At 35.6% G+C, this 25,811-nt stretch overlaps 1 protein-coding gene across 1 annotated transcript in view; it reads left to right on the top strand.

Annotated features, from left to right (window-relative positions):
- Positions 1 to 25,811, top strand: part of HSD17B4 (hydroxysteroid 17-beta dehydrogenase 4) — an 84,070-nt gene that overhangs the window by 25,742 nt on the left and 32,517 nt on the right. Inside the window, exons 9-16 of the mRNA XM_054589910.1 lie at positions 5,753 to 5,844; positions 8,771 to 8,795; positions 10,345 to 10,473; positions 12,378 to 12,484; positions 13,964 to 14,200; positions 16,720 to 16,771; positions 21,196 to 21,267; positions 24,283 to 24,386. Coding sequence (XP_054445885.1) covers positions 5,753 to 5,844; positions 8,771 to 8,795; positions 10,345 to 10,473; positions 12,378 to 12,484; positions 13,964 to 14,200; positions 16,720 to 16,771; positions 21,196 to 21,267; positions 24,283 to 24,386 — 818 coding nt within the window. The remainder of the gene's footprint in view (positions 1 to 5,752; positions 5,845 to 8,770; positions 8,796 to 10,344; positions 10,474 to 12,377; positions 12,485 to 13,963; positions 14,201 to 16,719; positions 16,772 to 21,195; positions 21,268 to 24,282; positions 24,387 to 25,811) is intronic.

The raw sequence follows: 25,811 nt of genomic DNA, 5'->3' as shown, positions 1-25,811 counted from the left end.
AGAGAAGGGAAGAGAGGGAGAAAGAGGGAGCGAAACATTGACGTGAGAGAGAAACATGGATCTATTGCCTCTCAGATACACCCCAACTGGGGACCAAACCCACAACCCAGGCATGTGCCCAGACCAGGAATTTAAGCGGCAACCTTTCATCTTGTGGGACAATGCCCAACTAACATAGCCACACTGGTCAGGGTGAAGTTGATCTTTTTAGGTTCATGTTGTTTAGGACTCTCTCTGCCTCCTGAACCTGGTTGCCTGTTTCCTTCCTCAGGTTAGGGAAGATTTCAGTGACTCTTTCTTCCAATAAGTTTTTTGCCCTTTCTTTCTCTTGCACCCCTTCTGAGACCCCTATAATGTGAGTGTTAGTATGCTTGATTTTGCTGTAGAGGTCCCTTAAACTATTTTTATTAAAGAAACTTTTTTTCTTTTTGTTGTTCTGATTGGGTGATTTCCACTCTTATGTCTTTCAGTTCATTGATCCCTTCTTTGTCAACCAATCTATTGTTAATTCCCTTTAGGTTTTTTTTTTTTTTTTTTTTTTTTTAATTTCAGTTGTATTCTTCAGCTCTGATTGTTTTGTTCTTAACACTTTTTCTTTGTCGATGTTCTCATTGTGTACTTTCATTCTTCTCCTGAGTTCAGTGAGCATCTTTATGACCATAACTTTGAATTCTTTATCAGGTAAATTACTTACCTTCATTTCATTAGTGTTTCTGTCTGGGGTTTTATTTTGTTCTTTTGTTTGCGTTTTATTTCTCTATCTCATTTTGTTTGACTTTCTGTGTGTGTTAAATGTGAATCAAGTGAAACAGCTATTTCTTTCCGTCTTGAAGGAGTGGCCTTGTGTAGGAGCGATCCCTGTATAGACTGTGTGTCAGGTGGTTTTGGCAGGCTGTCTAGAACTGGAGTAGGTACAGTTCTGGGAAATCCCAGCATGTGTTGTGTTGGGACCAGCTTGGTGGAATGGCTGGAGCTGGAGCAGGTGCAGGTTGGGATGTCTTGGGACACTGCCATGCTGCGGCTGCCATGGTGGGATGGCTGGAGCTGTAGTGTGTGTGGGTCTGGATTCCTGGGGTACGTTGCACTGTGGTTGCCTTGGCAGGATGGTTGGAGCTGGGGTGTACCACTGGGGTCCCTTGGTGCAATGGCTAGATATGGAGGAGGCGTGGGCTGAGGGGTGAGCCAGCCAAGACTCATCAGTTCCGTCCTGGCACGATGGTTGTATTGGGTGCAGGTTGGTGGGGGATGGGCCACAGAATACCCTTCACTGGGACCATCTTTGGGGGATGGCTGGGGCTGGTGTGTGTTAGGGACTTGGGGAACAATGGAATGGCCTTGGCAGGCTCCTAAAGTGCCTGAACTGTGCTCCTGCCCATGCTGTTAAGGTGGAGGGGTGACATAACAATGATGCTCTTTGGTACCTCTGATCCTGGAAGGAGTTCCAACAGTTCTTCACCTGTTTGACAGACACTTCAGGTTTTGTAAATGGATTTCCTTCACATAGAGGCTAGGTGCCCTTTAAATGGATGTTTTCTCACTGTGCCCAGGGTAGGTGAGTCTGCATGTGAACCCCTCAGTGATATCCCTACTGCAGGTCACTGCGTTGGGTTCCCCTCATTACCCTGTTTCTGTATCTCCTACCCTTCTCTGTTTGGTCCCTCTGTCATTTGTTGTGCAGAAGCTGCTCAGTCAGCCCTCAGTTCTTCACAGTGAATTCCTTTATATACCTGTAGTTGGTATTTAGTGGGCAGAGGTGAGTTCAGAATCTTTCTATGCCATCATCTTGGACCCCTATTCTGGTTTTTATTACTTTTTTTTTTTTAAAGTATACAAAAAGCTGAAAATTAATTTTGCCGCAGAGTTTTTCTTCTCTTCCTCTGAAATATCTACCTAGAGGCTATCAAAGGAATTATTTGTTAAAAAGACTGATGTTACAAGTAATGTGTTGAGACATTTGCAGTTTCTTTTTTCTCTTTGAAATATATTTGGTAAGTGGAAAGTAGTATATGTAACTTACATGTTTCTTACATGCAATAAAACATAATCCTAAAATGGATAGCCATGAAGTATATTATTCCCAAGCTGTATTAGTTATTTATTGCTATGTGAAAAATTACTCCAAAATTTAGCGGATTAAAACAACAAAAGTTTGCCCTGGCTGGGTAGTTCAGTTGGTTAGAGCATCATCTCAATACTTGAGATGTGGGTTTGCTCCCCAATTAGGGCACATACAAGAATCAACCAATGGGTAACATAAATAAGTGGAACAGCAAACTGATGTTTCACTCTCTCTTATCAATCAATTAAAACAAGCATTTATTATCTTGCACAGTTTTGTGGGGTCAGGAGTCTTCAGTGGTATAGCTGGGAACTTTTGGTTCTGGGTGTCTAATGAGATTTTAATGATGTTTTCTGGGACTCCAGTAATTTGAAATCTTGAGTGGGTCAGAGAGAGAGTCTACTCCCAGGCTCATTGACAGCAGGAGGCCTCCATTCCATCCTAGAGATGTTAGTTTCTCATCACATGGGTTTCTCCATAGGACTGCTCTTGATATGGCAGCTGGCTTCCCAGGAGCTAATAATTTGAAAGAGAGAAACAGCAATCAAGATATAAGTTGTATCTTTTAATTTCAGAAGTGATATCCTGTCAATTCTGTCTTATTACATTGGTCGCAGAGAGCAATCCTGGTATATTGTGGGAGGAGATTACAGAAAGGGGTGAATGAGAGGATATGGGGACCATTACGGCCATCTTGAAGACTAGCTGTTATGCAACCCCAAAATCGGGGCATTACTAGTAACTTGCATCTATCTTTTTCATCCTTTATCACAACCCCCTTGCTTCCTCAAGGTGTAATCACTTAGAGAAAATGATTCGTTTTCATTTCCTTCCATTTTTCCTTTAAAAATATTTATTAATTAAAATGTTAAAAAAAAAAACACATGCCTAAAACTCGTTATTGTTGGGTTTGCTCGTTTTGATAGTAATAAAATCATAATATACTGCATTTTTCAGGAGGAATTGCTCGTTTTTTGGTTTTTTTTTTACACGATGTTACTCTTTTTTTTTTAAAGATTTTATTTATTTATTTTTAGGGAGAGAGGAAGGAAAGGAGAATGAGAGGGAGGGAAACATCAATGTGTGCTTGCCTCTCCCTCACCCTCCACTGGGGACGTGGCCTGCAACCCAGGCATGTACCCTGACTGGGTATCAAACCAGAGACCTTCTGGTTTGCAGGCCACCACTAAATTCACTGAGCCATACCAATCAGGGCACAATGTTATATTTCTAAGATTAATTTATATTACATATACCTGTAGTTCACTCATTTTTATATACTTGTATAATAGTCCTTTTTGTGAATTAATCTCATTCTTATTAAGGGACATCTGGGTTTGTTTCTAGTTTATTTGCTTTTTTGAACCTTGTTATCTTTTTTTTTTTTTTAACTGTTTCTGTTCTTATTCTTGTATTTTGGGTCACATGAACAAGAACATTTCTAAGCTGTATATTTAGAAATAAAATTGCTGAGCTATAGAATATACAAATGCTAAACATGATATAATCTGAATAATTTTAAAATGGGTTAAGCCAGTATAACATTCATCAGTTCTCACTGATTCATGGTTGGGTGGTGGTTTTTGAGGATCACCACAGGCTCAGTGATTTTCTAGAAGAATTCACAGAACTCAGACAAAGCTGCTATACTCGTGATTATGGTTTTTTACAGTAAAAACAGATTAAAATCAGCAAAGGGGAAAGGCACATGGGGTGGAAATTCAGGAGAAGATAAAGATGGATGATGTAAAGTGTTGCCAGCCAGGAAAACTCACCTGAGCTTGGTGTCCAGGCTTTTTATTCGAAGTCAGCCATGTAAGCATGCAGCTCCTGCGTGATACATCAGCTACTCAGACTCTGTCACCTCAGAGCAAATGCAGGCTTCACTCCAAGTCACATTGTTAGCATAAACCATCTGATTCTATTGGTTCGGCATGGCCCAAAGACTCAGGCATGTAAAAACACTCTCATTAGGTAACATATTCCAAGGCTCAGAGCTCAGAGCTCACCCCTAGAACAGACCTTTCCTGGGATTGTGCAAAGTTTAAGCTACCCAGGGTTGCTGAGTTAACCCTTTCCCACACCCTGGTCCTCCCCAAAACTTGGCATTATTAATATGTGCTACTCTAGTGAGTATAAAATTATATCTCATTATGATATTCTCAGGAATTTCCCTTACTTCCTTTGTCCTTGCTTTTTGTTCACAAAATTGGGATTAATAATATGCCAACTAACCTAGGAATTTGGAATGTTTTGGTATTAGCAAGAATGTTTACTTATATTAATAGTGACAATATGTGAAATAAAATGCAAGTCAGAAGTATTTTTTCTATGTGACATATTCTGTTCTTCTTTTTCTCACCTAAGATACTGTATTTTGCCATGTATAATGAGTACCTTTTGCTTACATTTTTGAGGGAAAAATAAGGATGCACATTATACGTGGATAGTACTAATTCCATATGTATATAAATGTTTTTAATTCTTTTATTTATGCTTATGTGTTAAAAGTGTAACTCTAGAAAGCAGTACCAATACCCGTATGCAAAGTAATACCCTGGAATACAATAAACAGTTTTGTCTCTAAAAGTAAGTAAGTACTTGAATTAAAAAATTAAAATAAAAGATTTTTTTCCCTGAAAGTTCAGGCCAAAAACTGTTTGTGTGCATTATACATGGCAAAATATGGTAAATAACCAACATTTCTGAATTTGTTTCATCATGGGGTTGGAATCTCCCTTTGGTTTTTTCCTCATGCTTATTATAATAGAGAGTGGAGAACATTGTACTATTAGGGTTTTTTTCATATTTGAGAGCTGTTAGAAGCTGTAAAGTTAGAAGTTTTTGGAGCTGTCCTTTAATTTACAGGGACTGTAAATGTCATCTTTGTTACTTTAGTATATAAATATAAAATTATATTTTTTAATTTCATAATTAAAGTGCAGTTGTTTGATTCTTTAAAAGATTATTAAATTTATTAACAAATCGCATCTCATTTGAACCTTGGAATAACTTTTGGTATAGGCAGGAAAAGCATTTTACTCACTATCTATCTTACTGAGAAGACAGATGTCCAGGAAATTGAGTGATGTACTTACAGTCCTAAAGTGCCTGCATGGCAGGACTAGCATTGAAATCCAGGTCTTCATACTCCTCGTGTAGTGCCTTTCTGCTCTGTGAAGTTGCTTACATAAAGGATTCAGTAGGAAAATATTTCTTATACTTTGTTACTCATCAGTAATGGTTGCAAGGCTTATTTTACATCATTATCTTGCTGGCATCACAATTGTCGATGATTTGATTTTTTTTTTCTTTTAAGTTTTCTAGCTTCTGGCTAAATAGCTAGGAGAGCAAAATAGTCCTGGGAATGAATAGTATCTTGTGTTATATACGAGTATAGCTTTGCTCACTAGGCAGGTCTTACTTGTCTTCTCCTGAATAGTATTTTACCCATCTTGGAAAGGTATGTCTGAGGTATTTAATATCAGAAGCTGGAGAGAGCTTTAGGATGAAAAAGTCCTGTGAAAATCCTTGAATGTTAGACTATTATGTACATCCAATTTTGTTCTTTTTATTTAAAATGTCTCTGAATTGCTTATAGTTTTATAAGAAATTTTCAGACAGTAAAACAATTGCTTAAATATGTGTATATTCTTGTTTATAAACTTTTTTGGGGGGGGGTATTTATTTCAGATATTCTGGAAGCTCTGAAGCCAGATTATGTGGCTCCTCTTGTCCTTTGGCTTTGCCATGAGAGTTGTGAGGAAAATGGTGGCTTGTTTGAGGTATTCTTTACCTTCCTCCTTTCTGGAAAGCAATATTTGTGTAATTAAATATTTAAAATGATTTAAAAATTAGTATTTTTCAGTTGCTCACATTTGTAGAAATCGACATCAGTTGATTTTTTAAATATGGTTATGTTATAATTAAGGAACAAGTGTTGAATAATGTTTTTTGAGAAAGTAACTGCAACTTCATAAATTCTCTTTTTACTTTGTTCTTTATTTCTGATATTCTCACCAAATGAAAATGTGGCTGGTTTGGTGTTTTTAGTCAAATATAGAAAGCTTCATTTGGTGTGAGAAACTCAGTGGTAAAGTGGAAGGATTTAGGGATGAGAGTCAGCCAGGCCAGATTTTGAATTCTTGTTCTGGCAATTGGAAGCTTGCTGGAATTTTGTATAGATTAACCTCCCTGAGCTTCAGGGGCTTTTTTTTGGGTTTGTTGTGGCAACTAAAAATCATACTTCTAAATTCTTAGCATAGAACATAGTACATAGTACATAGCAGTCATACCTTAATTTTTTTGTATTTATTATTGTATTTTTTCCGTTAATCATTTATCCCTCTTTTCACCCTTCCCAGCAATCATCACACTGTTGTCCATGTCCATGAGTCCTTTATCCTTTATGCTTGATCTCTTAATTTTTTTTTTTTTTTAACATCTATCTATTTTTAGAGAGAGAGGAAGGGAGGGAGGAGGAGAGGGAAAGAAACATCAGTGTATGAGAAAAACATTGATTGGTTGCCTCTCACACTCCCCCAGCCGGGGACCTGACCCACAACCCAGGCGTGTGCCCTGGCTGGGACTGAAACCGGTGATCTTTTGGTTTGCAGGATGATACCTAGCCCACTGAGCCACACCTGTCGGGGCTCAGTCCCTTAATTGTAAATTTTATATCAGTGTAGCAGGAATTTAGTTTGGGTGTGACAGATCAGTAAATATAACTTACTGTTTATTCTAACTTTAAAAATAAACTCTTTTTCCTTGTTGCAAAGCTTTTGTTTATTGTAAAAATAAAAACCACATAAACTACCATCATCCATGAGATCCATAGTCAAAGTTCTTTTAGATCTCTTTGTGCCACTTTATACATTTTTGATTTCTCATTTGAGTTTGATCTCTTTTTTTTCCTTTCTAGGATGAACTGTTACATTTTATGTCCCCCTCCCACCCCTTTATTTGATTCTCTGTGATAACAATGAACCTGTTGTATGAGGAATACTATGATATCCAAAAATATTTCTTGGTAGCAAAATAACCTAAGTTTGAAGTGAATAATATATTAGCGTGATTCATTTGAATAAAAAGCTGATAAGTAAATAAAAAACTGTTTATACATGTTTAAGCAGAGATATGTGCCTCAGCTTTCTTAATCACAACCACTGAATGTGAATTGTATAAAATTAGAGGTAGAAAGAACTTTACAATTCTAAATTTACAGATGATGAAAATTTAATAATATCAAACTCAAAGTTTGGCCTGTTTTTTAAAAGTCTCATTGGGAAAATTTTTTTTAAAAACTTTTTATCTTTTATAATTTATTATTCTGTGAACAACAATAATATAATGCTTTGAAAAGCGTGTAGAAGAAAAAAATAACTGAATAATCCCCATTACTACTATTTAGATATAACTACTACTAATATTCTTGTGTATTGTCTTCCAGTCTTTTATTAGATGTGCATTTTACACTAATAGTCTATTTCAGATAGGCATTTTACATCCACTCTCAAACATATACAGTTAGGATCATGCATAGATGAAATTTTGTAGGTTTTCTTTTACTATATTGTGAACATTTTTAGAGAGAAACATTTGGTATGCATGATTTGATAAAATATAGTAAGATCGATATGTATAATATCCTGACTTAAACCTTCAAAGTAAGTTGCCACTCTATTTGAGAAGTCCTGGTAGATAACTGGAAGGGCAGATACAGATTCTTTGGCTCAGCTGAAGCTGTTGTGTCTAGCACCCAAGAGCAGCTTGTAGTTTGTTGCTTCATTCCCAAAATATGGTAAAATGTGGTATCTCTTTTGACAGTTATCAAAACCACTGCTGATTTATCTACTCTGACAGCATGAAGGCTGATTGGTCTATTATAGAAAGTGTGGGCATATTGATATAAAGGCCTTTACAGGGTGACTAAAAAATCATACACTTGAGCCTGTAGCCACTACGACATGTATTGTCTACTGATAAGTTTTATTCTGTCATATGTATGTGGAATTCTTGTGATGAGTTCTGGCACATTGTAGTTGTGGTGTTTGAAGCAAACATTTTCTTTACATGAAACTTTTACTTCTGACAATATCTTTGAATGGCCTCTAGGAGGAAAATTTATCTTTCTGTGTGGCAGTTAATGTATTTGCTTTTTTGCTTTATCTTTATATATAAAGACATTTCATTAAAATGACTATACGTAATTCATTAAGTCTGATCACCTGATTTTATTTTTCTGTGCTTTATATATTTTTATTCACTAGGTCTTTCTAGAGGGACATGAATTTCAAGGCTGTGATGTGTGAGACAGTTTTACTAGTTATATTGTTTAACGTTTATGGTTACCTCATGAAGAGTGCACTGGTATCATTACTTTACCTAGGAGAGAACTTGGATTTAGGGAAATCAGACAGTTTGACCAGGGTCCCACGGCTAGTCAGTGGAATAACTGGTATCAAACCTTGGCTTCTGACATCAGAGTCATGCTTTTCTACTACATTGTGCTGCTTTATATTTCTACTCTGACAACATGAACTGTGCAGTTATGAGGGCCAGTGGATTTTTTGTAGAGCTGTATTATTTTTTCTATTGTCATCTAGTAGCCTAATGTTCTTAGTAAGATAACTGCTTGTATTTTTAATTTAAAACATTATACTAGTGATTTCACATTAGATGGTATAATCGTTTTCTCCTCTTTTTTGGTAGGTTGGAGCAGGATGGATTGGAAAGTGTAAGTCTCTTTTGCTATGTATTATTTTCATATCTTTAAACTGCGTATCTAATTAAAGCTGGGTTAAAGATCTTGTCAAATGCGTAACCATTGGATGTAACTCAAACATTGTTATACCAACAGGTATTCTAAAAGTTGTCCTGCAGACCTGTGGCATTTTCAAGAATCTGGTTTTTTTTTTCCATTCTGCTGGTAGTTCTTACCGAGGACTTGACCTTTCTTATTCAGAACTGACTATTCCTTCATACAGCAGTCTCTGTATTGCTCTCTGTCTTCCCACGTCTTCGGCATCCCACCTGCTTGTTCTTACTGTGTCAGCAGAGATGTGAGTGTGAGGGAGGGCTGTTTTTGAAAAGAGGGACAAGCCACAGAAGGCAAGTTCTTCAATTCTCTCATTTAATCCTTTTTTTCCTGGGAGCGTGAGACATCAGGAGGAGACAATGAAGAGTCACAAAAACAATTTTGTGGGACAGAAATTGCATCTGATCTATGGAAATTAGTCCCCTTCAGCACATAATAAATTCATTTTACCCCAGCCCTTAAACCTCGTGAGCTCCAAATTGGATAATTGCTTTAAGGCATTTTCAAAAACGGAAAATTCCTCTGTCTCAATTTATGTTTTTAGTTGGCTAGAGGTATCAAAATTAATTGAATTATTTAGAAGGTTCCCATTACTGGAGAAATTGTTACAACATATCGTATACTATCAGTATTTTCATTTGTTCTCTTGCAGTTATTAAAGTAAATCATATCACTCAAGCATTTTTAAGTGTCTTATGACATCAGTTTAAGAAAGGAAGATCAATTGTTAAAATAAAAACTGTGTCTGGGACTCTATCAATAGGAAACTCTAGGAGCGGTCATTTTTTTCCATGCTCAAGATAAATCTTCATTTAATAATCATCAAAGTCTGACCATTATGTTTAAATAATGTTACCATTGGTTACTTATTCCTCAGTCTTTTAAAAAGAAAAAAATATTTTCCTTATGAAACTTAGGCAGCAATAATGATTTTTGTGAATCTGCACATTCTAGTTGACTTCCTGTGGAAAAAGAGGAAGAACAGAGGGAGGAAAAGGGAGAATTATTTGAGACTATCTGATATAATATTTGGTTATCTGAAATTTTTTATCTGTCTTTACCACTAGTCCTTAGTTTGCTCTCCAACAAAGCTTTGTTCTGTATCTACTTCAAGATACAGTCCCCAAGTCATCTGTGGACACACAGTTTTTTGACATGATAATATATAATTTAACTTCTGATTTAGCATTTCATTCTGCCTTAGAAGTGTCTGGTAAAGTCAGAGAAGAAATTTTTCCCTTCAGTTTCAAATATTTAAAAGAAAAAAGCATTATCTTAATGGGTTTGTTATTTTAGGAAAAATGCATTTTAAGGAGTGTAATAAAACTCTTTAGAAGTCAGAATCCTCTTTCTGAATTTCCTTTTTCTTAGAGTTAAAAACAGACAACAGTCTCTTATGAATTTTACTTTACTTTCTGTCTTCACTTACATTATGTTCTTAGTATCTTAGTTTTATTTCTATAACCAGTACGCTGGGAGCGGAGCCTTGGATCGATTGTAAGACAGAAGAATCAGCCAATGACTCCTGAGGCAGTAAAGGCTAACTGGACAAAGATCTGTGACTTTGAAAATGCCAGCAAGCCTCAAAGTATTCAAGGTAAAGGGACCCACTCATTCCAGTCCTGGTTGGAGAACCAGATGCAATCTCTTCTCTTATGAAATTGCTATTTTAATTGTGGTGACTTACACTGTTGAATCATCTAGAGTACATTTTCTGATCAAATATGTATTAGAACTCTTCAAATTTAAGACATGTATGTTAACTGCTACTGTCAATGTTTCAGTTTTTTATCGTCCTATTTTTTCCGTGTACAGTTGGGAGATGGTATGAGGTAAGTTACCTGTTTGTGCTTAATGCATCTACTCCTCATCTGATGATTTGTTTCAAAGTCTTCCATTATTTAACCGTATGCTCCCTATCTAACCTAATTTTTTTCTTTTATTTCCCAAAAAGTTTACTTAAGCCTGTTTTATTTTATGTTCAATGCTTGATAGAAGAATATATCTGAAAAATGACTTATTTTTTTTTCCTTAATGACACTTTGTTGCCTGCTCTTACATGCACTGAAATTTTATTATACCTTTTCTCAATCAGATGATAACTAATTATTATGTCATTAATGTTAGCATTTTCTGAATTCTGTATTTTGATATTTGAGATAAATTTAGTCTAACAATATCAGTTGCCTATCGATGAAAATGAGTGAAAGGAAAAAGGAAGAAATATATTAAAAACTTTCCTCTGGTGTCAAAGTTCTACTTTATTGCCTTAGAAGTATTAGACTAATATAATGAAAAAGCTAACTAAGTGAATTGCATACTTATGAATGACAAGATATGTCTAGTATTTGAAGTACTATTAAAAAATCTCTGCTTTTAAATACAATTGAGACTTTCTAGAGCATGTACTTATTCCACTTCTCATTTTATAGATGATGAACTAAATCCCAGAAAAAACTAAACAACTAGCCCAAGATCTCTCAGTGTTTGAGCCAAGAGTTAATTCAGGTTGTCTCTCTCTGAGTGCAGTACTTTCAGTCTGTATCAAGCTAAATAGGCTTCCCCTTGGGCAGCAGTCTGAATGGGGAGGGAAGGGAGGGATTAGCAGGAAGAAGCCTCTCCACTAGTGCCACCAGGAGTCTCACATTCTATAATTTGGTTGTACTTTTTCTCTGAGTTTAGAAGGAGACTCATACCACTAAGGTTTGTTAGAAAGCTCCCAGAGCTTTTGGAGTCGCCCCAGAACAGTTTACAAAACCTGTCTGGAGTCATTGGTCATAATGATGATGTTCTCTGGAAGAATTTTTGGTACCATCTTCAGAGCTGCTACCTGTACAGAGACCTAAGGGGTAACCTTGGTACTGTTTCATCTTGGAGAAAGAGGGATTGTAGAGAGAGAAGGGAAATTACTTGTCCCTCCACCAAACAGAAATTGCATGTCTATGGACAAGGATCTCACTTTACATTGTAAAATTGCTCAAAGACATTGCAAAGCTCAGAGCCTCCTTACAATCATGAGCTGGGAAGAGTATGTTGGACAATGTCTTGTTTTCCATTAAAAACCCAGTTATCTGTGGCCTATTTCAAAGTCTTTCACAATTTTTTCCCATAATAGCCTGACATTGAATATTCAGTTCATGAGTGCCAATCAAGAGTCTGCATTGGGCTTGCTGAGTGTTATAGGAATAATTATCTATCACAGCAATTTTCACCTGGTGTGCTGCAAGGACGTTTAAAGCATGCATGCCTAAGTATTTGTCAGGGACACTGACCTCTTTTCCCTTATACTGTCAAATAAAGAAATGACAACAGCCAACACAACAATAGCAATCTGTTGTGAATGAATCACAGTGATACCTGTTATTTTTTTTATCAGATTGGCAAAAAATACATTTTTTTTTGGTGGGCTGCAGAATTTATGAAATGAAGGTTGAAAATTGCTGATCTAGCACATTGTAGCTTTTCTTAGTCACATTATTTTTGTTGTTGTTATTTTTTTAGAATCAACTTCCAGTGTAATTGAAGTTTTAAGTAAAATAGATTCAGTTGGAGGAGTTTCACCAAATCATACCAGTCATGCAGCATCACCAACAGCCACAACTGGATCTGTAAGTGGGGGAGGAGGGGTGAGGGGGCGGGGGGGGGGCGCGTGGGTAGCCAAAAGCTGTGCCTTCTTTGAAGATCTTTTCTTTGTCCTTTTCTTTGATTCAAAAAATTATTTTCCAAGCTATTCTGTTGTTAAATAGGAAAGATAAGTGACCACAAAACTTTTCATAATATATGTACTAAGTTACAAAATTTGAATGAACACAAGACTAAAATATTAAATGTAACCTTTATTTTCTCTTCTTCAGTATAATTAGTCAAGTGTCTTTATTCTTTTGAGAATCATGAATAATCTTACTTTAGTCACTGTTTTTCTAACTTTTTAAAACTGGCTAATTTATTTTAGTGCCTCTTCTGAGCCATTTCTTTTAAGGAAAAGCATTGATAGAATGTATTTTGGAAATATTTCATAATGGTTGAAAGTAAAAAGCCTCCGATTGTGTCAGAAATTCTAACAGAATTGTGGTTATAGCTCATGTAAAGTTTGTCAATTTACCACTTTTTTATTTATCCTTAAAACTTTTAGTGCATAAATAATAAGTAAATCATTTTTACACATTCGGTTTTAGTGTTTTGTGATGCAGGACAGACATAGTGATAAAATTAACCATCTAATTTTAACCCCGGTAATATGATCAGTTTATAAGTGTGATTTTACTTTAGAATTGAGGTTGGCAAACTTCTTTATTAAAGGGCCAGATAATAAATATTTTAGGCTTTTTGGACCACATACTTGTTTCTGTCACATACTCTTGATTTTATTTTTTTAACCACTCTTTAAAAATGTAGGAACCATTTTTTATTCTCATTTTTTAACCACTCTTTAAAAATGTAGGAACCATTTTTTATTCTCAGCCATTGTTTGATAATTCCTGCTTTACAGTGAAAGTGATTGAAAATTGGGCATCATTCTTTCATAGCCTGATATATGCTTTGCATATTGCCCAGGTATACCATCACTAAAAAGAAAAATACAATATCCAGTTAGGTAAAGGACATTCCTGGGAAAGAACTTGAGATAAAATCTCATTTTAACTAAAACCACTATGAGGTATTTTAATTTACAAGCATTAAGCAGTGTGGTTCTCATCTGTTTATAGTAAGTTTTTATACGATAGATATTATAGGGTAATTCACTCTTCCTATTTATAACAAATTTGTTTATTTGTTTATTTATTTTTATTTTTGAGTAGCTAGTAGTTGTTAATCCAGCATCAGAAACAAGAGATAGGAAAGTTAAAATGAGACATACTATCTGTTAGCAAGTTATCAAGTTTTTTCCATACATAATCTAATTGATTTCTATTAAAAAATCAAATATAATGAAACAATTACTCCATCAAAATTACTAAAATGATATTCTAGTCACATATTTTCAGAAGCAAAAGTGGGCATTTAAGCAATGAAGAGTTTTGAAAAGTTAAAAATTTAAAGATTTGACCAAGATGAGTGAAAAATCATTTCCTCTAATTGTCCCATAGGGTGGAGCTATAGGCCATAAATTTGCTTCATTTTCTTCTGCTTACACGGAACTGGAAGCTATTATGTATGCTCTTGGAGTAGGAGCATCGGTCAAAGAACCAAAGGATTTGAAATTTATTTATGAGGGAAATCCTGATTTCTCCTGTTTGCCCACCTTTGGAGTTATTATAGCTCAGAAGTCTATAATGGGTGGAGAATTAGCAGAGATTCCTGGACTTTCAATCAACTTAGCCAAGGTATGCTTAATAAATATGATTGATAAATATCACATCCTATGTGTGGTTGTATGATTGTGTATATTAATAGAACAGTTTATGATGGTTGATTCAGGATTAAAAAGTTAGCATATCTTTTGATTTTTTCTTTTGAATAATAGAAGAGAGTTCAAAATACAAACAAAAGGAAAACAACCCTGTTCAGTCCCACAGTCCTGGCATAATGTTATTTATTCTCTCTCTGCCGTTTACTTGCCATTTGACCATGGGTAAATAACTTCCCTAAGCTATGAAATGGATATGATAATCCATACTTGATGATATTGGTGAAAGAGTAAGCCAGGAAATTAATTATCCAGTGGGAGAGGACGAGGCAGAAAGAACGAGTGTAAAAGCCCCTCAGGCAGGTGTACATTTGGTTTGTTTTTGGAACAGCAAGGGGGTCAACATAGCTGTAGAGGAGCAAGGGGGCTCCGGTAGAAGAGGGCCTTAGAGTCAGTATAAGGATTTCAGTTTTACTCAGATTAATGAGTGGGGGACCATTAGTAGCACTTGGAACTGAGGAGTGATATATGAGCTCCCTGTGTTCACTCGCAGGCTCTTCGCTATTGTGTGGAGAAGAGATTATATGGAAGCCAAGCGTGGAAGCAAGGAAACCAGTTAGTAGCCTACTGTAATAACTCAAGCAAAAGGCTGGATATCAGGGGAAAGAAAAAAGAGTTAAGGATAAAGATTTTTTGGACTGGACAACTGGGATGATACATACAGGGTGGGTAAAAGTAGGTTTACAGTTCATATGGAAAACAATACAATAATTAATAAATAATAATACAAGAATAAACTTCCATGTACTCATAATTGTAAACCTACTTTTGCCCACCCTGTATGCATATCTATATTATTTACAATTAATTATATGCAAACATATTTAATATGTACAGTAATTACATATGACAATATGTATAATAAAATAGGTATGTACAGTTATTTTAAGGTGGGGATGATTAGGAATTGTTTTTTGGACAGATTTGAGATGCTGGTTAAATATTCAGGTGGAGATATAGAGTGGGCAGTTGAATATATGAGTCTAGAGTTTGGGAGTAAGGTCTAATTGGGGTTTGTAGCATTTAAGTGATATTTAAAGACATGAGACTAGATGAAATAACCTAATATGTGAGTGTAAGTAGAGAAGATCTTGTGTTTAGGGCCCCTGCAGTATTTGGTGGTCGAAGAGATGAGAAATTGGCAAAAGAGACTTAGAATGGCTGGTCAGATGTGAGTTATGAGGCATATCAGGAGAAGATGGTGTTTGGGAAGCAAAGTGAATAAATTGTTTCTAGAAGGAAGGGAGTATACAACTATGAGAAAGCTTTTGAGGCGGGGTGTATTTTATTTCTTGGAGTAAGGTTTAGATTATAAGCCTAGAGATAATTGTTGAATCATAGAGCTGTGAGACAATTTCTGCAACTGAATAGATAGGAGAATTTGTTTACTGGGGTTTCCATTAGCCCTTTGCTGCTCTGAACTTCATGAAGTTGGGAGGGAGGCGAGAAATGAATGCCAAGCAGTTTGTTTTAGTTACTCTCCCATGGTAGTTGCTGCATACAGTTCTTCTGTTTGCATAATGTAAGGACAAACAAAGCAAATATTTCAGACTTGTCCCTCAGAGTTGAAAGGCGTTCAAAACCATAAATGGTGTTCAAAATCTGTGGCTGAGAATGATAGCTGTCTTGGCGTTTGAATCTCAGTCTTGGCACCCTTGAGTTTCCAGGCCTTCTGATACACTGAGACAGTCCTTCATTTGCCCTCCCTCACTGCGAGCCTCTCACTGCTTTTTGTTCCCTTCTGGGTTCTCAGGAGGACTTCAGAATTAAACTGTCCCTGGCAGTAGAGCGTGGTTATTTGCATATGTGGGTCAGGCGTTCTTTGTCCTGTCCTTTTGTTTTCCTACATACATTTGTGTATTCTCGCTTTGATACAAGGACGTTAAGTGGCTGTGAAGTTACACAGGGTCCTTAGTATCTACTCTTTGTAGATAATTTACAAGATATTATACTAAGGAAATGTTGGCATTGGAAATGCTTTTATTTTGAACATAATTTTGAAGGTTTATGTTTGTGCTGTGGTTGTGTTGTGTGTATTTGCTATGTGTGGCCAGTTTATTTTCATTCAACAGATATTTATTGGATATCCAGTATGTTCCAGCCACAGTGGTAAGCACTGAAAGTACGGCTTTGTTTAGTGTCTCCACTGGCACATAATCCATAATGATCAGTCAATAAGGATTTATGAATGTCAAAAAAGAACACAAATATAAGGTATATTCTCTGCTCCAAAATACAGTTTTTAAGTTGGGGGACTGATTATTTTTCTGAATCATGTGATTAAGACGTAGAAGCCCAAGTGAGATAGATAATTGGGGGAAAGTAGTGATACGAGCATGTGGACAGTGAAATGTCAACTTTTGATTAGCAACATCTATAGGCAGAACCCTTGGCAAAGGAAAGTCTGCTAATAAAATTTTGCTCTTCCTAACATAGGTTCTTCATGGGGAGCAATACTTGGAGTTATATAAACCACTTCCCAGAGCAGGTAAGTTCTTGATACACTCATTCTATAATACCACCATAATTTTATTTTCTGACTAACCTTCCAACTGTGTCAGTGTGCTAAATTGTCATAAAGTGACCTAAATAAACCATATCATGAGTTATTTATGTGCTTGTCAGCCATTAGAGGAGGTTGATACTAACTAGTACCTGTTTTGGTTATCTTAAACCTTGGCTTTTAATGGTTTTATTTAATAAATTACTTCAAAATTCTAACAGTTTATTGATGTATCTGGTATTAACAACTGAAAGGAGCATTTCTGCGCATATGTTCTAAACTTAGTAATTGTGTATAATCAGTTATGATTCCTGTTAATATGGTTCTTCATTCTTTTCATAGGTATTCATGTTGGTGATGATTCTCATAAAGCAAACCAAGTTAAAAGATACAGAATTTTTTGTATCTTTAATAATCAGTTTTATTTTTCTTAATAATATCTTGTTCAGTAAAGCTTCTCTTTTTATTCTTTCACTATAATTTTATGTATTTGTTTTGTTTTGCTACTTTGATGTCAGAATATTGTTTAATTATATACCGACCACATAAGATGGTAAAATATAAAAAAAAAGGTTGTCACTTCACATTATATAATGTAGAGGTCAGCAAGTAGTTAGAATCCTAGTTTATTTTTTTCCTCAATCTTTTTATCTTACTAAAAAAACTATGAGATTCTTACTGCTTAAGGCTGAGTAGCTTTATTTCAGTGTTAGTGTTACAGCATAGGTTGCACACAGCTCCTTCTATCTGAGGCGGTGCCCAGTGTATGGTGACCACATTTTTACCTCTCTGCTGGATACCTGCCATGTATAAAGCACAGTATTTGGTTTTAGACAATTTTATAATCTGGCTGTATATCAAAGTCACCTGTACTACATTATACTATATTGCCTGTTATTTTAAATAAAATGTGGATTCTAGATCTGATCCCTGGAGGTTGTGTGTGCACATGTGTACAGTGTTTGTGTGGTATGATGGTGGCAATGGTGGAGGCTGGGAAGATTCCTGTATGTTTTTCATGCATCCAGCCTAATGTGTGTTTATTTGGGAAACAGTGTTATAAGAGAAGTAGAAATGTGTAAAATAGGTTTCTGCCTTTAGGGATGTTAAATATGAAGAGAGAGATTAGAAATATATTAAAAACACGATTGCAACAAAAAGGTGCTTTCAGTAGGAAGGTATGGAAAATACTTTTCTTAATTTCTTTTACCTCCTTAGCCTCAAGTTATGTTTCTCATGAATTATTTTTCTTCAGAAACAACTGTGCATTTTCTTTAAGTAGTTTTAAAGTTTACTGTTTAGTAAACATAAATATTGAAAATTCAAGATACTTACTGTTTGGAACCTCATTAAAAAACTGCTGAAAACCAAGGTTTGACCACTATTTATAACACCTTCATAAAACACACTGGTTGATGAGATGTAGGACCTCGGGCGTCAGGAGAAGATGTCACCATCTCTGTATCTCTTAGTAGCTCATTTGTTAGCTACAACGGTAACTATCATATGTTGATTTCCTGCTTCTTGTGGTAAAATATAAACATAATTTGATGGAGTGCAAGAAACTTAATAGTGGCACTTTATTTTCCATCATGAACTAGAACATGTACTAGTCCAGGATATGCTGGTTTCTAGATATTCTGGGATCAAATGTTTAGCCTTTATTATGTTCCTACTTGGTGTCTTTGTTTCTTTTTTTGATTCACTACTTTCTTGAGATGATTTCTGTTATTAGGGCAAAACAATACTTTTATTTCATCTGGAAAGTGAGATTGATAATGTTACCAATCTCTGACAGGGAATATGTGACTATCAAATATCAGTATATGCAAATATGCTGTGAACAGTTAAGCACTATGCAAATGTTATTATTATGCCAAATTTCCCAAATAGAAACTCATGGAGTTGTGGTTTTGATTGTTACTGTAGATTTAACCATTTTCTCCTGAAGTGCTCATGTTTAAGTACATTTTAATGAAATTATAAAATAGCATGTTCTCATTATAGAGAACTTGTAAATTATAGAAAAGTAGAGGAAGAAAACAATTGCCTGTAATTATTCACTCACTGAATATTTATTAAATACCAGTACCTATTTTGTGCCAACCATTCTGCTAAGGATTGGTAATATAACAATGAAAAGGACATTACTTTTACAGAGCTTAGAACCTGTCTAGTGATGTATAAAGACAAGGGGCAATGATAAGCATTATGTAATACATTATAATGGGATAAGGATAAGATTGTTACAGGAGCACAGAGAAAACCTGGAACTGCACTTGACAGATTGAGGAAGGCTTCTTGGTAGAAATGAAATTTAAATTGAGATCTGAAATTAGGAGTTAATCATGTTAAGAGGAGACTAAAAAATATTTCAAGCAATGGGAATACATTGTGCAAAGGTTTGAAAGTGAGAAAAAGCATTGACTGTTAAGGGAACTGAAAGTGGTTACAGCTTCCTTAAAGACGGGGAGGGAAGAAAGATGTGTGAATAGAGAGGTACAAATGATCTTGCAAAGCCTTGAAAGTCAGGTGAAGAAGTTTGGATTTATTTAAAGACAATAGATAGCCACTGAAGGACTATAAGAAGGAGAGAATTATATGATCAGATGTGGATTTTAGAAAGCATCAGTTCTGCTTGGAATATAAACAAATGAGATAGAGGGAAGGAGATTTAGTAAGAGACTGGTAATAATCTGAGTAGGAGACCATGGTTGATTGGGTAAGATTGTTGGCATGAGGATGGATACAAGTGAAGGAATTGTAGAGTTATGTAGAAAGTAGACCTGATGTTTGATTGGACATGGAGTTGATCATCTGGGGATATCATCACCAATTTGCCAACTTTTTTTTTGATGGCCTACTAATAATTGAGTTCTAGGTATTCTGCTAGGGCTGTGAATAAATGGAGTATAGAAACAAATCTATCCTCTGCTTCATGGGGCATATAACATTGTTGGTGTGGAAGGTGCCAGTAATCAGTACCCACATATATTGTGTAATTGCATAATTGCAACTACATGTGGTAAACATTATAGAGGAACTGACTTGAAGAGAGATTTGAAAGAAAGATTTCAGCTAGATACAAAGTTAGGCAAAGAAAGAAAGAAAGAAAGAACATTCCAGACAGAGCCAATGGCCTATGTAAAGGCCCTCGATATACAGGAAGAATGAATAAGGAGGAGCAGATGAAGGCCAGGGTGGCTGGAGAGCCTGATAATGGTGGTAGGAAATAGTATCACATGGATCATGTTAGGGACTTTTATGTTTATCACAAGAGCTTTGGGGAGTGGTGGGGAGAGGTAGCGGTGGTGGTGTTGGGAAGAGGAGTTAATTACATTGTCAGATTTGACTTTGGGAAAAACCACCTCAGATGTGTATGGAGCAGAGTGGGTATGTGGGCACCTTCTTAAGTCTGTTGTGGTAGTTCCAATGAAATGACGGTAGCTTGCATTAAGGTGGTAGTGGAGAGGTAGAAAGAAGCGAGTGGATCAGAGAGCTATTTGGGAGGTGAAAGTGGCAAATCTGGATATCATCTTTGGCTTTTCTTCTACTATCTTTGACATCCAGAAGGAAGTTCTTTGATTCTCTCCCTTCAGTATATCTGAATCCTTCTATTTCTTTCCACCTCCACTTCTACGTTTCTGTTTAGTCCACCATCACCTCTCACTTTCTAAGTGTTCTTTCTCCCTCCATTCTTATTGCCCTAGGTCTACTCACCACATTGCAACCAGAATGATATTTCCAAAATGCAAATATGTCTGTCACTTCCCTGTTAAAAACCGCAGATAGCTGTTCATAGACTTAAGGATGAAGTCAAAGTTCTTAGTATAATCTAATTTATTTCATAAGTCAGTGGTGGTGCACAAGTTTCTGGCTTGGGCAGTTGTGTGGATAATACCATTCATTCATGTAGGGAACAAAAGAGAAAAGCAGGTTTGAGAAAAAGATCATGAGTTCACCCCCAGACAATGGAGATCCATCAGGACATCACCAGTTAAATGATGGAAAGAAGAGTCCATAAAAATACCCAATGATTAGAAAGAAATAATGTCTCATTGAATCCAGTAGAGGTTTGAGAAGGAATGTGGTAAATGGTATTCATTGTATGCTTAATAAATGTTTGTTAGATGATTGAAAATTGTTACTTCTTAAAATCTAATTTATCAGAATTATTGATGTTTCAAATTTAGTGACTCAGGTATTCTGATGGCTTCTAATGTCGAATTATTCAGCATTATATTGAAAATTATTTCAAACCATATTTTTTAGTTTTGCTGAACTTACAGTGGAAATTATGTTAAATTATATCATGTCTTAACATATTTATAGTTTTTAACACAGCCTATTTATTTACTTATGATCTTTAAAACAGTCTATTTATTTATGTATTTTACTTTTCATTTTAGGAAAGTTAAGATGTGAAGGAGTTGTTGCTGATGTCCTAGATAAAGGATCCGGTTTAGTAATTCTTCTGGACGGTAACTCATTTCCAGTTCTTATAACAATATTGTTAAATTGATAGGCTCTGTGTGTAAGATAATACTTCACCGTAGAAGTGATTAGTAAGTTTATATTTATCATCTTGTGGAAAAAGCATGATAAGCACTCTAAAATTTATGAACTCTTAAAAAATAAGGGAAGAGGGGAAGAAGAAGTAGTTGGGGAACAGGGTAGGAAGAGTAGGACATTTCAGGGAATTTGAGACAATATAACCAAAGCACTGAAGAAATATTGCTGGTTTGGAGAACATAGAGAATTATACTTGCTGGAGTATGGTTTTTTAATTTTAATTTTAGTTTTTTTAAATATAAAGTTTATTGATAATGCTATTAAGAGTTGTCCCACTTTTTTCTCCCCTTTATTCACCTGCACCCTGCATTGCCCTTCCCCCCAGCATCCCCCGCTCCCCTTAGTTCATGTCCATGGGTCGTACATGTAAGTTCTTTGGCTTCTCCATTTCCTACACTATTCTTAACCCCCCACTGTCTATTTTGTACCTACTATTTATGTTGCTTATTCCCTGTACCTTTCCCCACATTCTTCCCTCTCCCCCTCCCCTCTGATCTCCATTTCTATGATCCTGTTCCTGTTCTAGTTGTTTGCTTTGTTTGTTTGTTTGATTGTTTTTTAGGTTCAGTTGTTGATAGTTGTGTTTGTTGTCATTTTGCTGTTCATAGTTTTTGACCTTTTTCTTTTTCCTAGGTAAGTCTCTTTAACATTTCATAGAATAAGGGCTTGGTGATGATGAACTCCTTTATCTTGACCTTATCTGGGAAGCACTTTTTCTGCCCTTCTATTCTAAATGAGAGCTTTGCTGGATAGGGTAATCTTGGATGTAGATCCTTGGCTTTCATGAATTTGATTACTTCTTGCCGGCCCATTCTTGCCTGCAAGGTTTCTTTAGAGAAATAAGCTGATAGTCTTAGGGGAACTCCATGGGAGGTAACTGTCTCCTTTTCTTTTGCTGCTTTTGAGATTCTCTATTTATCTTTAACCTTTGGCATTTTAATTATGATGTGCCTTGGTGTGTCCTTCCTTGGGTCCAACTTCTTTGGGACCCTCTGAGCTTCTGGGATTTTCTGAAAGTTTATTTCCTTGGCCAAATTGGGGAAGTCTCTTTCATTGTTTTTTCAAATAAGTGTTCAATTTCTTGCTCTTCCTCTTCCCATTCTGGCACCCCTATGATTCAGATGTTGGGACATTTAAAGTTGTCCCAGAGGTTCCTAAGCCTCTCCTCGTTTTTTTGAATTCTTGTTTCTTCATTCTGTTCTGGTTGAATGTTTATCTCTTCCTTCTCCCAATCCTTGATTTGAGTCCCAGTTTCCTTCCCTTTACTTGGAGTATGTTTTTGACAGAAAGGAATACATAGACAGCCCCCAATTGATAATTAGGCAGTATTGTAGATATACTATCTATGTAGACTAGTTTCTTACTATATAGTAGAGTAGTATATAAATAGTAGTATATATAGTACTATAATAGTATAGATATCTACATATTTCTATGTTAGTTCTTTGCAACTTAGAACATATTTGTCTTCTGAATCATTTAGGCTTGTTGAACTCATAATGTGGTTTAAATACCATAAGCCACATTATATTTGCTGTGGGAAAAAAGATTATAGTAGTTTAATAAATGTTGACATACTATTAATTAAAACTAAGCTATTGATAGCTTGCTTAAAATTAATTTATTTTAAAGTTTAAGAACAAAAGAAATAGATATTGTCAAAAATTTTAAAAGTAATAGACAGTGGAAAGTTTAATATTGTCGGAATACAGATGTTACCATTTTTGTTCTAAGTACATAGGAGATTATACTGTAGATGCAGTTTTGGAACCTGCCTTGTTTTTACTTAATAATATATTGAGAATACTTTTGATGCTCTTAAATATTCTACTACATTGTTTTTTGTTAATTCATAGTATTTGATCATATGTTGGTTATCTCTCCTTTTCCTCTCTTTTTGTCTTCCTCCTCTTCTTTACTAGGTTTTCATATTTTCATGTCATTCCACATCTCGGCCAGTATTTGGCTGCAATTTTCCCAGTTTTCTTGTAGTCTTCTCACTGTCCTACCAGATGTAATATACCAGAAAACAAAACTTCTGCAGCAAGCTTAATTTTAACTTTTACTGTTTTCTCTTGACTAATCCATTTATTTAACTGTAGCTAGGTAATGTGTAATAATGTATTAGAATTTGTAGATATAGATGAAATTTTATATACAGTTTTTTATGTAAGAAAGAAAAATTTTAAATACAAATTGCTATGACTTCCCTTATTTTTTGTTATAATTGGATTTTTTCCTTTAATGCTATTCAAAATCATATTCCTAGATTTTTAGAGCTAGAGATGCAGATAATACTCAAACTCTCACTAGGAAATCAGTCAGGAGAAACAGGGGCAGCTGTCTTACATTCATTTATTACTTGCTTACCTGTTCACTAACTTGTTATTTATTCATTGATTAATTAATTTAATAAGTATTTATTTGGTGTCTTTTGTCCCAGGTACTCTAATTGTTGGGAATATGATAGTGGGCAAGACAGCCACGTTCCTGCCCTCGCAAAGCTTATCTCTTTGTTCTCACTTATTTTTTGTTTTACATTCCGGGCTCTTTTTGAGTGCATTAGCAGACTGTAAGTTAGAGTGTGAGGTCACCTGAACTTTATAGTGGAATTGTTTGAAATGTTTGAGATAGAGAGAATTGAAATATGGAAGTTGGGGAGGTTTAAAAATAGGTGAGAGAAATTACTATTTCAAGAGTCAAGAAAGGGTTTGTGAACATCTTCTGTCTGCCTTTAAGGAACTGGCAGTGAGTAAATTAAAATGAATGCATTGTAATCCAAACTCAAGTATCTTTAAATTACAAAATGTTTTAGTAATTGCATTTTGTTTTTAAAACTTTTAAAGGAATTGTTGATCATGTATTGGTTAACTAGTTACACCTTTTGATAACTTAAAAAAATTTCTTTTTCGTTTACTTTTCAGTCCATTCTTATTCTGGAGAGGAACTTATATGTTATAATCAGTTCTCTTTATTTGTTGTTGGCTCTGGAGGCTTTGGTGGAAAACGGACATCAGAAAAAGTCAAGGTAGGCTATATAGCTTTTTATTGCAAACAAAATGAATGTGTAGGTAAGGATCCTTGTCTATATTTTGAATTTACCATTTTACCATATGTATAAGTAGAGGCTCAGTAATCCACACTTCTTTGAATCAGAATATGTTCGTTGGATTTGAAATGCTGTTTAGTTTTCATAGTTTAATATATAACATATGTTACATATAGCAAAGTCTGACTGAGGTAAATACAATATACCTGAGGTATTAGGGGTATATTTTTATTTTCTTATATACAAACTTTGCAGCACCCAAAAGTCTTTAGAAAAGCCTAACATTGACAAAGTGATTCTTAGAGAAATTAAAATCTTCATTCATTAAATGACTTAAGCATTTCACTTGTGTAAGACAATTCTAGGTATTCTTTAGTTCTCAAATTGTATTTAAAAATGTATTTTTCCTAAAAATATTTTAGAACTTGGATTCAACACTAATTTAATCTGGCCTTTACCTCTAATTTATATGAAGTAGTAAGATACTGTAATACATATTCTTCTGGAGTAAATAAGGTATTATTAAAACAGGATTGAGAGACTGCTTCTGGAATGATGGTTTGAGGAGTTCCTTAGACCCTTTCACCAGTGAAACAGTCATTACTGGTAAAAATTGCATATAAAAAAGAAAGTTAAAAGTTTCTGGGAATTGTTCTGAGGGAATTAGCAAATGAAGAAATATCTATTCAACATCTCTGTCTTGGTTAGAACAGTGAGTATCTGTGGCATGAACCACACAACTCCTTTCTTTCTATTCCCCTGGTTCAGCCTGAGAGAAGTTTCACCTCAGGCATGCACAGCTGAGAATACAGGATCCCTGTGCTCTTAGCTCCCAGAATGGGGCCATGCTATCTTCCCTGGAGGAGCAGGTCACGAGTGTTTGTCATTCCCTCACCAGCTTGTGATGCAGAAGCTCTGTGCCATGTAAAAGTGGCTGAGTATTGGGGCTGTCTTCCTCTGACGGCCACCACCCCCCCTTTGTAGGGTAGACGCTCTGTACCGCTTGTCGTGGGCTGGGAGTACTGGTCCCGAGTCTCTCCTGACCCAGCTTGCTCATGGGGTAGGGGTTCCATGCTGACAGAGGCAAGCTGAAAGACCAGAAGTTACTATCCCTGTCCAGCACCCTTCTTTTAAAGTGAGGACATGACTTGGAGAAAAATGGGCCGGTATCTTCGCCCTCATCTCTGCTGCAGTGGTGCGGAGTTTTTGCCCTTGGCACAAGGCTGGCTCTAATAATGAGAGCTCTGAAGCTCTTCCCAAGGAAACTAACTCATTTTGGAACAGAGTGTTCGGCAGTTCAAAGTGAGGATGTCTTAAAAAATAAGGTTTCTTTAGTGATAAACAATCAAGAAGAGGCTGATAGCTCCATGAGAACGGGAAGTTAAACAAGCCTAACTTGAAGTT

The sequence above is a fragment of the Pteronotus mesoamericanus genome, unplaced genomic scaffold, assembly GCF_021234165.1.
Source record: "Pteronotus mesoamericanus isolate MK-2021 breed Mesoamerican mustached bat unplaced genomic scaffold, CSHL_Meso_final scaffold_167, whole genome shotgun sequence".
Taxonomy (NCBI): domain Eukaryota; kingdom Metazoa; phylum Chordata; class Mammalia; order Chiroptera; family Mormoopidae; genus Pteronotus; species Pteronotus mesoamericanus.
The sequence above is the reverse complement of the archived record's forward strand: the minus strand, read 5'-3'. Positions and strand labels throughout refer to the sequence as shown.